Raw genomic sequence first — 12,800 nt, forward strand, 5'->3', positions numbered from 1 at the left:
GACAGCCCCCACTTTGGACAGAAGTGCAGGGGGTGCAGATGTGCGCTCAACTCGGCAAGAGGCTTCAGAGGAGTCACGTAGAGAAAATGAGGAAGGAAGCTTGAAAGCGACGTTTGGGAGGGCCTATTTATAGGTTCCCCAGGCGGGAAGATAAAGAGTCCCGAATTGAAATTTCAAATTTATTACTTGAAAACCGTCGCCTCAGGAGACGGTTGAGTTGACAACCTCCATTATGGGGGAACGTGACCCCTGGAGTGCCGGTTACGCCAGCGGACGTGGCAGGTACGCGAATAAGGGCCACGACCAGGGGATTGTGGGTCCCATGCTGAACCAACCCGCCGCCTCGAAATTTGGTCCATATTCACGCGACCTTTCGGTGACTCTAGACTCAAGGGGGGGCTAGTGTATTGGGGCCAACATACGGATGACACGTGTCAGCTCGGCTAAACCACGTCTGAGCTCAGCCACAGATAACCGACAGTTCAGGTACATCAGATCGGGAAAGGGAGAGGGCCAGCTCGGCTGGGGCTGCCGCCTTTCCATGAAGTGGGCCTTATGGGCCACCACCTCCGGACCTTTAGGGGTCGTCATACGAAACCCTAGAAAGACTCCGAACCCTAAGGGGACTCTGACTCCTATATGGAAACTACTACCCACAAGCCTATAAATATGACACCACGCGACAACATAAGGTACGCTATCTACAGTGTTCTATACTGTTACCCTACTCATAAGCTCTATTGACTTGACCGTCGAAGTTGCTCCGGGGAACTAACCCCGTCGTTTGTCTATTTGCAGGTCGGTTAGCTCACCTCACCAGCTCGCTCCCTCTCAGCTCGTTCAACCGTCTTAACTCAGCTCGGATCTTGTTTTTGGCAGTCGTATCAGTGACTATGCTAAGGAACAAGAATTTTCAAAATCAGGGGAGCTGCAATTGCATGAGCTCGAGTAAAGTCTGACTGCAAATAACGTGGTGGATGTTACTACTAGTGAGTCAAATAAACTTACCACTGAATCCGATAAATGGTACGTCTTGGGACAGTAGAGCAGTTGACGCTTCACTATAACGGGTGTGCTGCTACCATAGTTGGGTTGAAGGTTGTTACAGAACAATCGACGCAGGAGCTACGGTCGATTGAGGTGATAAACAAATTGGGAGAGGAACTAACTTCAGCAGCTCTAACTGATGCGAATTGTCAGTGACTTGCGGTGCTAGATCTTGGGCAGGTGGAGCTCTGGCAACAAAGTGCAGTGGAGGCTATAGATTTGGCCTTAGATGATGGAGAGCTACGGACCTCTAATCCTTTTTCTGTTCTGGGCAATCTAGAGAGCTCAGACTTGCAGCTTTCGAGTCTAGGAGGTTGTGGTAGCAGATCTATGGGATCTTCACCAGCTCACTGCTCTCAAGAGCAAAAACTTTCAGGTTTAAAGTGGTGGTGTGCAGGTGGTTTCGAAGCAGCAACTCTGCGATTTTAAGGTGTTCTTGGACAAGAATCAGGAGGGCTCTGTCTTGTTGCAAGATGAATATCCTCCGGGTGCGGTAATGGATGCAAAGGATGTAGAACTCCTAAACAATCTTCATAAAAAATCCTGGCGACTAACAAATTATAATAAGAAGCTAAATCGTTTCTTCTCTCAAGCTAAGTCCTCACTGATTTTTGATGATTAATCCAATAAATTTATTAGTGTGGAATGTTAGAGGCGTTTCTCATTGTGACACTCAAAGATATCTTAATAAGATAATTGTTGATAACTCATTGAGCCAATGTCTAATATTGCTCAATTGGATGCTATATGTCGATTATTTCATTTCTCTTATGCCAGATCTTTTTTAGAGGGTAAGATTTGGATATTCTGGTTAGACATCTTAAACTTGTCTTTTCGTGAGATGAGAGCGCAGTTGGTTCATATGGAAATCTTAGGGCCGGGTGCTATTTCGTTTCATATTTTGGCAGTGCACTAAAGTGGGGAGGGGGAGTCTGTGGGAAGCTATGGAGGCAGTGAAGAGGCCCAATGATCTCTGGCTAGTTGCAGGAGATTTTAATGTCATCACTTCGGCCAGTGAACATTCTGGTGGTGCCCCGCCAAATGCTCGCAATATGGAATATAGAAGAGTTCAATGATGCAATTTTTAATTGTGGGTTGGCTTTAGTTAGCTTTGATGGCCAAACATTACGCAACGGATCCTCTGTACCACACCCTGTCTCACACCCTATCCCACCTCTTCTAAACTTGCCAAGTGTTCTTTTATAAACCAAATCCTGAAATAACCCAACTCGAACCATATTTAATTAATTAACCGATTAGTCGGGCTGAGAAACTTAATCACTATAACCAAAATTGATTAAAATAAAAACCCAAAAAACAAAATTAAAGATTAAACAAGGCACAAAAAAAAGTGCCACAAGGCCACGAAATCATTATCCCATCAGATTTCACTCCTCCTCAAAAGCTTCCGTCAGATATCACTCATCAGCTCATCAGAGATCACTCACAATTCAAATGCCTGGTGGCATGATTTCGGCCGATGATCATATGCTATGTCCTCTGTCACGAAGTCGAAGGAAATCTGATCGTGGAATCGTGCGCCGTGTGAAAGCACAAAAATCGACGTTCTTAACCGAGACTCAGGTTATGCTCCATCTCAGAACCTTGTGGGGTTAAGAGTAAAGCATCCCAAGGTTGGCGCATCTCTAATAGCATGGAGAAACATTGGGAACCCCAATTTCGTGGTCATTCTTCGGAGCCCTTTCTTCAGATTATGAGTGATCAATTTGGACGAAACTCCCCACGTATTCAATCAAATGCCTAGGCGTCATGAATCATTTTTTCCGTAGGTTTTTCTTGCCTTTGTTTTCCCGCAGTTTTCTTTGCCCATTATTCTGTCATTCGGATTTATTGTGACTCCTTTCTGAAATCTGTTCTCAAATTATGGTTGTCATAGCCTTTAATTGTGATGGTTGGTTGATACTCACTTATATAATGATGTGCAGCAGATTAGTCAATTGAGTTGAATGATGAAGTTGATGATGTTGTCTACTTAGTTGATCTCTGTGTTGTTTCTATAATTCTTACATGTAGTTAAGTGCGATCTGCCATGCCAAAGAGGTTTTAGAGGAAAACGAGACATGATTGTTTTGGTGAGGACATGCTTGAGCCAAGGGAAATTGATATACTAGCTTTGTTTCTGGTCTTTGTTGTGCTTCCCCTGGTTACATATATCTTGCTAGGAAAATGGAGCGAGTCAACGAAAAAAAAAAGAGAGGGTTAGTTTGCTTACTCAGCAGGCAGCTGAAGAATCTCTTAGAGTTGAAGCAATGACTGCTACTACTATTGTCCCCGTGTTATGCTTGCCAAACAATTCAACTCATCAGTGTGCAGGATGCTTTGGTCAAAGTACAACTCGCTGTAAACAGTGCAAGTCTGTTTGGTACTGGTATGATCTTAGTGTTGGTTTTGAACACATTTGCATGTAATATGTATCTGCATATACTGTAGGAATATAAAACTTATCTTCGGTATGTGAACTGTGGTTAACTGCGGTATTCTATAATTCTTACTGAACAAGTTTTGCTAGAATGCATAACAAAATTACAGTGATTTAAAATAAAGGATTTGGAAAGATATATCTAATTGTTCTTAGTTTTATTCCTAAAAAATGTATCTAGTTGTTCTCTTCTGAGGCTTAAGAGCAATTGTTATGAGTCTAGTAAGTTTGAAAGAAGCATCATTTTTTGATTTGTCCCTGCTGATCTGTGATATTTACTTAACAATTGGTTATGAAACAGAAATTAATCGAACAAAGGATGCTGGCCCTTCACAAGGAAGTAATGGTGTTACTGGCATGGGAATTATGAAGATGATTGGCTTCATGAAGCCTTCAAAACTTGAGAGACTAGAGACTTCAGAAGTAAATTCTGACCAGCATAAGAAAGTTAAGGTCTGAATTATAGGAGCAGTTCTATTATCATTTAAACAGATAGAGCAAAAATATTAAATAGGAGTAATGCATCTGTTTGAAACATTTCAGCAAAGATTTTGATTGCCAGTTCTTAAGCTGCTTGATTGATGAATCTAAATGGTGTATTCTGGGCCTAGTCATTCATGAAAGTTTATGGATAAATTTTTTTCTTTTATTTCATAGATACTATTTTCGTATGAAGATTTTGTGAAGTTCTTTCAACATGAAGTTTTCAACATGTCTCCAAGAGGTCTTAAAAATTGTGGAAACAGGTATTTCTTCAAAATTTTTCCTGCTTTTCTTGTGCTTTTACATATCAATAGCTCTAAAATTTTTTTATAGATATAGGAAATGTACAGACTCTTAATGCAATAATGTACTGAAACAAATTTCATAGGATTTTTTATTATTTGTCAAGTATATTCAAGATTTCTTTCATTTTATTGTGCAGTTGTTATGCCAATGCTGTATTGCAGTGTCTGACCTGCACAAAGCCTCTCATTGTGTTTCTGCTTCAGAGATTGCATTCTAGACTTGTTACGATTGGTTTGATTTACAATGTCTTGCTTTTGCATTCTAGAGACTTCAGAAGTAAATTTTGCTTCAGAGATTGCATTCTAGGGGTTCATGTTATTTCGATCCACTACTATTACTGAATAAGGGGTTGGCATGCTTCCCTTCAGTGTTCGTGTGTTTTAAGCATATATTGTTGCAGTATCTTTGAGATGAAATAAATAGACTAGAGTTATGCAGACTCAAGTTAATTGTGTGTGAGATCATCAGCCTTTTGCTTTGATTGTAAGATGATAAGTGAAATCCCAAATACCTGGGAAGGTGTTGTGGATATTCCCCTTGTCTGATTGAGTGCAGCTAAGATGTTATTTCATGTCAAAGTTGAAAATTATTGGCTTTGGTCTCCATGGCTTGCTTTTGTGGCTTTAAAACATAACGTTATGGTTTGATTCCGCAATTCTAGTTCATTATGTCTTGCACGTCAATATAAATTTTGTATAGCAATTTTTTCATTCTAGTTCATTTTCTCTATGACTTTTAGCATTATTTGAATTTTGGTAGCATAATCATCAATTTCATTGTGCTCAAACCTCAGAAAGAGGAAAACAAAAAATGGAATGATGTGTATAAAAATCTATGATCCCTCTTTTACAAGGGAACAGAAAGAAAAGAGTGGATAGATTCCGAGGTGTATAAATGTATAACTTCACACCATCCAAGATTTTTGCACTGATCATTCATCTTTAGCAACTTGTTGATCACTATCATCATTCTTTCCCAGTTCTTGTGTCTACAAAAAACAAATGCTAAGTTAGCAAATGTATTGAATTATAAGTGTAACTTATCAAACTAATATATACAGAAAACTCTTCACAGTGCATACAGTGCATTATTCCTGATCCCATATACATATACCAACCCTAAATACATCAAATTTGGATGATCTGATTATGAAAAGCAGAAAAAGGTTATTGTCAGCTGTGATTAAAATATCACTATCATTGAGTTCACTACCACAAAAATATTCATCCTTATTGAGCTTCAACGTGCAAAAAGTGCATTATTCCTGATCCCATATACATATACCAACCCTAAATGCATCAAATTTGGATGATCTGATTATGAAAAGCAGAAAAAGGTTATTGTCAGCAGTTTTTTCGTTCGGTAGATCAACTTGCACCAGATTATCAAAATCATCTTTTACAGATTTGTTCACTCCACTTGACTTTTCTACATGTAAAATATAAAAACACCCCTACATTTCATTTTAATCACAGTTTGATAGCAAGGGAGTGATAGTGAACTCAATGAAGGATGAATATTTTTGTTTAGCTCAAATAATAAAAAATGTCAACAGAAGTGCCAATAATAACTCCTAATTTCATATCCAGAATAGTAACTCCTGATTATGAAGGATGAATATAAGATTAAGTAATTAATCAAGGTTTTTTCTTATTTGGACAAAACTCATTGACGCTGCTGGTGTGCTATTGAACTTGAAGACATCAAATCATAGCCTTGGTAGAAGTTAAGGTCCAACGTCTGCCCAAAAAATAAGAAATAGAAGACCACCCTTCATTATAAAAATAGCTATAAACTTGTAAAAGTATAATACTAGAAAAAATTAATATAAATAAGAAACAACATGCAACTAATGGTTGACATAATATCTACAAAAAGCATACTATTTGCTTACTTGCAATAATTGTGTCATGTTTTTGGGATTTCGCCTATTGTAGATGTCTTCTATTGGAATTCCAAATTCTTGATATAATTAAAGAGAGACGACCACAAATTAAAATTTTCATTGAAAAAAAATATCGTTAATGTAGTTTAGTCATCTAAAGAATAAATTATTCAAATAAAAATTTAAAATAAATTACATATCTACTATGCTATACAAGACAAAAATGACGAATAACTATACCTGCTGTGGTGGTAATTCTCGAACAAAACCTTGAATTGTAGCAGAATCCATACTTGAATAAACAACATTATTTCCAAATTCCTACAATCATTTTTATCCAAATTATAAATAAGGATCCTAATACTATTTCTATACTCATCATTCATCAGACAACTAAGGAACCCAAAAAAAGGTAATAGTCAAACAATCAAATAGCATTGTTCACATAAACTAAATAAATTGTCTAACCTGTAATCTTTTCGATGAAAACTTCTCTTTCACCTTGTACTTGCGTTTCTTAGTAGCCATTTCTAGTGCACTTCTTGGTCTCTTGCTCGACTTGTAGGTGACTTTTTCTTTCACCTTGATGCCTTTTATTTTATTATAAGCAATTTCAGATGGATTAGTGTCAACATCTTGATACGCACTACAATTTTCTTCAATACGCACTTCTTTCATTTTCTTTTTCCCTTGACAACATGCATCTATTTGTTCTGACATTTTCCAAAATCCATCTTTAGCAATTTGATAAGCTTCATCACATTCAAAAGCTTTTGTCATCAGTTACATATATAGATAGGATAACTGTTTGTAACGAAAACTTAATTTTGCCTTTAACTCCATTTCCGGGCTACTTTCACTGGAAACATGTACATTTCCTGTTTTAGCTGCTTTAGTCCATCTCTTCAATATATATGCATCCGAAATTGTTACAATATTCAGAGTCATCAATATTTTTAGTGCATGTGAACACAAAAATCCAGCAAATTCAAATTTCTTACAACTACAAGAAATTGAATTCGTGGATGAATCATAAGTTACAAGATGGTGGGAAGTCTTACATATGGTGGTAACTCTGTAAATCAGTTGATTTCCTAATTCACCATCAACTTCCCATTTACAATCAATCCCTTTGCATAGCTCCTCCTTAAATTTTTCATACACTTCATGTGTATATATACTTGCTGCATGCTGTAAAATCTTACAAGGAAATGTCATTGCCGGTGTACTTTGATTGCCTTTAAAATCTGCTACGGATTCATCATAGCGACGATCATCTAACAGCATTTGGAAGTGTTCAAAAAATTCAAGTCATGTTTATAACTTACATACTTCTTTATCACACTGTTTATGGACTCACTTCGTTGGGTCGTGGTCATATCAGCACAGAAGGTTTCTCTCCCATACACTAAAGCCCATTTCTCTTTTATATCAAACATTTTCTTCAACCACTTGTTGTCTTCTAGACCATACTTTTTTAGCATTTCACTCCATCCCTCAAAAAAATCATTCTCATTTTCATAGTCATATATGCAGTAACTAAAATCTGTCGCAAAATTTTGAAAATCTTTAAAGACATCAGCTAGATGCGTTGCTGCATTTTGATAGATATGCCATATACATAAGCGGTGATACGTTGTTGGCCATTGAGAAGCCAAAGCCGTTGCCATTCTTCCGTCCTGGTCTGTAAGAATAGTTCTTGGTATTTTTCCCATCATAGCCTTAGCAAATGTGTCAAATAGCCATTCAAATGTTCCAATTGTCTCATCATATATCAAAGAAGCCCCAAAAATAGTAGTTTGTTTATGATGATTTACACCAATGAATAATGCAATTGGCCTCCCATCTTTGTGCTTTCTATAAGTTGTATCAAAACAAACCACATCACCAAAATGAGCAAAATCCGTTCTAATCTTTGCATCAGTCCAAAATATACTAGTTATCAAGTCATCTTCATCTACTTGAATGGCGTAAAAGAAATTTGGATCCTCTAATTGCATCCCTTGTAAGTACTCTAAGACTCCTCCTGTGTCACCTTGCATCATTGGTATGGATCTTTTGGATCGTAAGTAATTTTTTAAATCGTCTCGAATGAATCCAAGATTTTCTCATCCACCAACTTGTTTCAACATCAGTTCAATCGATTGTTTTGGTATAATTCTGCAACTTCGGGCCATATCTATTTCAACTTTGTGTGCCATTGTCACGTGTCTATAAGATCTGAATAAATGAGTTTTGCGTGGAATTGATAGCTCATGATTATGTTCAGCAACAAATTGCATAATACGGTATTTTCCACCTTGTGTACAACTAATTTTCATCCTTGCACTACAATCACATCTTGTTTCTGGACGAGGACACTTAACAATCATATTGCGTTTGTCTTTTTGCTTTTTTCCTTCACGGGAGCAGCAAAAACCCTGTCCAACATCAAATCACTATTTTTGTCTTTATGTCCCTTACTCAATCAAGTTCCAAAACCAGATGCTTTAACATATTTTTGGTAAAATTTTTGGCTGCTACTTCAGTATCGAATTCCATGCCAAGTTTCGGGACCAAGTCATCTGGTATAGCCAAAGGAAGAAAAATTTGATTTCCTTGATTGCCATCAGTAATACAAAGAGGTAAGGCATTATCATTTATCTCCTGCAAGTCAACATCTTCAAAGTCCAATTTACGACATGATTGGACTTCATGAGTTGGCAAATCATTCTCCATATTCCCCCAAAACCCAACAAATGACCTGTATCATGGACCACAGGAAATGAAAAGCAGAAAGAAATTTGCATGCTAGTCACTGTAAGATGCATTACACGAAGAATTGTTAAGGACATAATTAAATACTATAGAGTGATGATTTAGTGTATAAAAGTTAAGGACATAATTGTCAATAATAGTATAGGGTGTGAATTTAGTATGCAGGGATGTGGATTTAGCCCATCCCACTTACTTATTATGCATACCCTATAAGTCTGTATACATATTTTTTTACTGTTGATATCAAATTACCGAATACAAATACATAATTTGTTACCCCCTTTGGTGATTCTATATTTAATATTCTTCTTATTAACCAAATTCTTCATTGTTTTTGTAATAGTTAAAAGCCTGCATAGATATTAAATTACCATCTATAAATAAATAATGCATGTCTTTGGTTCAGACTACGAAAAAGCATTTCAGATTATAGTCTAATTTGTGCTTGACAGATTTTTCCTTCATAAAGTGGAATACTTTTGTCCATTTACTGTGTATATAACCTTTCTAGATGATTAACAACTGTTCAATCTGTCGTTTATGATCTCATGCTACCGGTCTTGCTTCATAGTCTATTCATGCATGCTTTCTATGGTACAGTATCATTACTCATGAATTTTACTATTGAAGGTCCTCTTTAATGCACTTTTAAGTGTTTCTTACCCTTTTGTTCCAACTTAACGTATAGAGAAATAGATTGATCGTGTTTCTTGGTTTACTGCCCTACTCTTCTTCAACACCTCCCGGTGGAAAAACTATACGGTTTGCACTTATTCTTGTTTACAACTATTGTTTGACTCATATTATTTTAATGTTGCTATTCCTGTAATGTTCTGTTCGCATAAGTCACTCATAGATGAACAAAAGCAGGAAATGAAAAGCAAAAAAAAATTTGCATGCTAGTCACTGCAAGATGCAGTACACGAAGAAAGACATAATTAAAGTTTCAAACTAAAAATTCTTGTCGCCTAAATTAACTTATTAGACACAAAGGGTCATGATTTGGTATTCATGGATTACTGGGAAAACCATAAAGCCAATTCTTACTAACCAATGATCCAGAAAGCAAGGGGAAAACGTAAGCCATAGTCTGCCAACCATTGTAGTGCATAGAGAACAATCACACAAACAGATCATCTCATAACCATCTAACTCAACAAGAAAAAGGCAACCCAAAAAAACCAAATAGGACAAAAAATTCAGAATTTTTAATAGAAATGGGTATCTCCATGCAGACGGTAGGATGAGAATCTACGCCAATGGATTAACATCCCGCGCTGTGAGAACCCGTAATTTTTATTTTCTAGGTTTTAGAATTTTTCATGACTTGTTTTCTGCATTTTCGTGAGTAGAAAATTTTTCTAGATAATTTTAAGGAGCAGATATAATTTTTAGATAATTTTTCTAGTAGCAAATAGATTTTGAGAACCCTAATATTTTCCCTAGGGTTTATTTCCCCTTAATTGCATGTTTTCGGCATTATCTGGTTTAGAAATATTTTCTTAGTGGATTTTATGAGCAATTATGGTTTTAAGATGATTTTTCTAGCATTGGTGAATTTTTTGAAAAGTAAGAATAGATATTGGATGTGGGACCCACTAGTGCGAAAAGTTAGGAAAAATTCGGCCAATAAGGTTAAGTTTCGGATACTGTGAGAAATTTATCGGGTGTTAAGTGATAAGAAGAGTGTGTGAAGTGATTGATGTGAGAGAGAAAAAAGAAAGAGAAGAATGCATTAATGAGTGTGACAAGTGTCACAATATGGTTGGTTGGACTTTAAGAAACACTATTCACTTTCTTGACTTTTTTGACCAAAGGATTAAATATCAAAAAATGCACAAAAATCACCATTTTTCTTCTCTTGTTGGCCGGCCATCTTGAGCAAAGAAGGAAGGAGAAACTCTTCAAGTTCTAGCTTCTACTTGGTGCAAATCAACCAAAAACATTTGCTTCCATCCATTTCACTCCATAAAATCCTACCTTCTAGTGCTAGTAAGGGTTGTAGTGAAGTTGTTTTGAAGAGCAAAGGTGTCCACAACCTCTCTTTCCCTTGTTTCTTGGTAAGTGATGCTACAACCTCTCCCCTATACCTAATGATGCTTATAATATGCTTAGAGGTGCCTTGGGTGATGAAATATATGATTTATTTCTTGATTTGAAGAGTTTTGGTGAAGCTTTTATTTTATTGGGAATTTTTCTGATTTAATATGAAATGAATGTTGTAGCTATCTTGGATGATTTGAAATGGACTATAATGGTTCTAGTGGGAGTGAATTGTGGATAAATGCAATTAATTTTGGATTTGGATGGAAAATTGGAAAGTTAGGGTTCATAAAATCCCAATTCTGTCCGGTTTTAGATCACTGGGTTAGAGGCCGAATTGGACTTTGCTCAAAACATGAAAGTTGTAGGTATTGATGAGTTTAGTGTGCCTACAAAATTTCAGGGCAATTGGACTAGTGTAGAGTGAGTTATGGCGTTTTTACTGTTGCTGTTTTTGGTGCACAGAATGTCCGAACTGCGATAGTAATTGCCTGTTTTGACTGGAATTGGTTTGGATTTTGAAGTTGGTGTCTTCTGAGGAAATGTAGCTGGATGTCTTAGCTAACTTATGCCTTTGGAATTTCGGCATTTGGACCTGTGTAGGCTGAGATTGATGTATTACAGTTTTGTGTGTTTTGCAAACCTGTTGTGGGAATTCTGGGTTAGTATTTGGCATATTTGACCTAGTTGTGTTAAGAACTGGATTGAGTGGTCTTCTACATTGTTGTAGCCCTGTTCCATAGCTTCGAAACGGTGGGTCTTACACCCCCAACCGATATTTGTAGTGAGAGTTGTGCCATTACCGCATTATGACGTCAAAACCGGTTTTCTTATCAAGGCCTAAGTTAAAGCCCTTTCTTAATTTCTGGTTTGCTATCATGCTTATTTGTGCATATGAAACCCTATTGGGGTTGTGTTAAGCATTGCTATACGACTCGTTATCGAGTCTCATTGCATTTGTTGCGTGATTCTAGGACGTGACGGTAGTTCACGGCGGATTGGTGACCACGGTGTATGAAACACCACTTTCTTGCGTGGTGAGTTTACTACTCACTTGTGTGCTATTATATGGCTTTGCTACTTGAACTTGGTGCTTGGAATGTTAATTGCTTGAAGTGAAAGTGTACTTTATCACTCTCACTTATTGTTTCGCATGTTATTGAAAAGTTATTGGAATGTTATATGAAATGTTATATGAAATGAAATACAAATGTTATCAATGTTATCAATGACTTCAAATATTATCCATGAGCTCAATCCCATTGGAAATTGATTGAATCGAGCCGGCGAGGGCTTGGTCGTGCCAATTAATGTACCTTGGGCAACGTTATATGGAATCTTGTAGTATGAGAGACTCTTGATTCCGGTTTACTCGAGTAATACCACAATGCATGCGTTTGGATTTCGGGCCCGGTTGAGGAATGTTAGGAGGAAGGGAATGGAAGTTAAGTGAAGTCTACGGTTGGTTACTTTCAAACATTGACGGAGAGTCAATGAGATCCGATCAAGAATGCAAACGAGGAAAAGGGCTCTTGAGAGCCACCCGTATCCTTTATCCTCATTCTTAATGTGTGGCTTTACTTATTTTTGGTCAATTGGACTGTTCAACTTGATGCATCTATGAACTTGGTGGCTTGAGTTGTATTCTCACTGGGCAATTAGCTCACCCCGTTCCTTTTGTTTTCCTTACAGGATTATGACTCTTTTGGAAAGAATTTTGATAAATGGTTGCCGAATGAACTAGATAAATGACTCTTTTGTATTGTATATAAAATGGGACCCTAAATGTATCATTAGGGCCGTTTTCACTTTTGTTTTGGCAAACCACATATGTAGTGA

General features: G+C 37.0%; 1 protein-coding gene across 1 annotated transcript; it reads right to left on the reverse strand.

Moving 5' to 3' along the window:
• Positions 1–5,207: 5,207 nt before the first annotated feature.
• Positions 5,208–8,206, reverse strand: LOC113769252 (protein FAR-RED IMPAIRED RESPONSE 1-like). Its single transcript, XM_027313717.1, has 5 exons — positions 7,522–8,206; positions 7,223–7,438; positions 6,630–6,913; positions 6,402–6,482; positions 5,208–5,264 (listed from the first exon to the last, which is right to left on the reverse strand). Exons 1-5 carry the CDS (start codon positions 8,204–8,206, stop codon positions 5,208–5,210), a joined length of 1,323 nt encoding a protein of 440 aa, XP_027169518.1.
• Between the last annotated feature and the right edge of the window lie 4,594 nt (positions 8,207–12,800).

The sequence above is a fragment of the Coffea eugenioides genome, chromosome 4, assembly GCF_003713205.1.
Source record: "Coffea eugenioides isolate CCC68of chromosome 4, Ceug_1.0, whole genome shotgun sequence".
NCBI lineage: Eukaryota > Viridiplantae > Streptophyta > Magnoliopsida > Gentianales > Rubiaceae > Coffea > Coffea eugenioides.

Bases quoted from the DNA above. Each gene is read 5' to 3' on its own strand.
- LOC113769252 (XM_027313717.1), bottom strand. From the start codon at position 8,206: ATGATGCAAGGTGACACAGGAGGAGTCTTAGAGTACTTACAAGGGATG. The intron at 7,439-7,521 runs GTGAGTCCATAA...AAATGCTGTTAG, and splicing joins TATGACCACGACCCAACGAA to ATGATCGTCGCTATGATGAA. The intron at 6,483-6,629 runs GTTAGACAATTT...AAATGATTGTAG, and splicing joins TTTCATCGAAAAGATTACAG to GAATTTGGAAATAATGTTGT.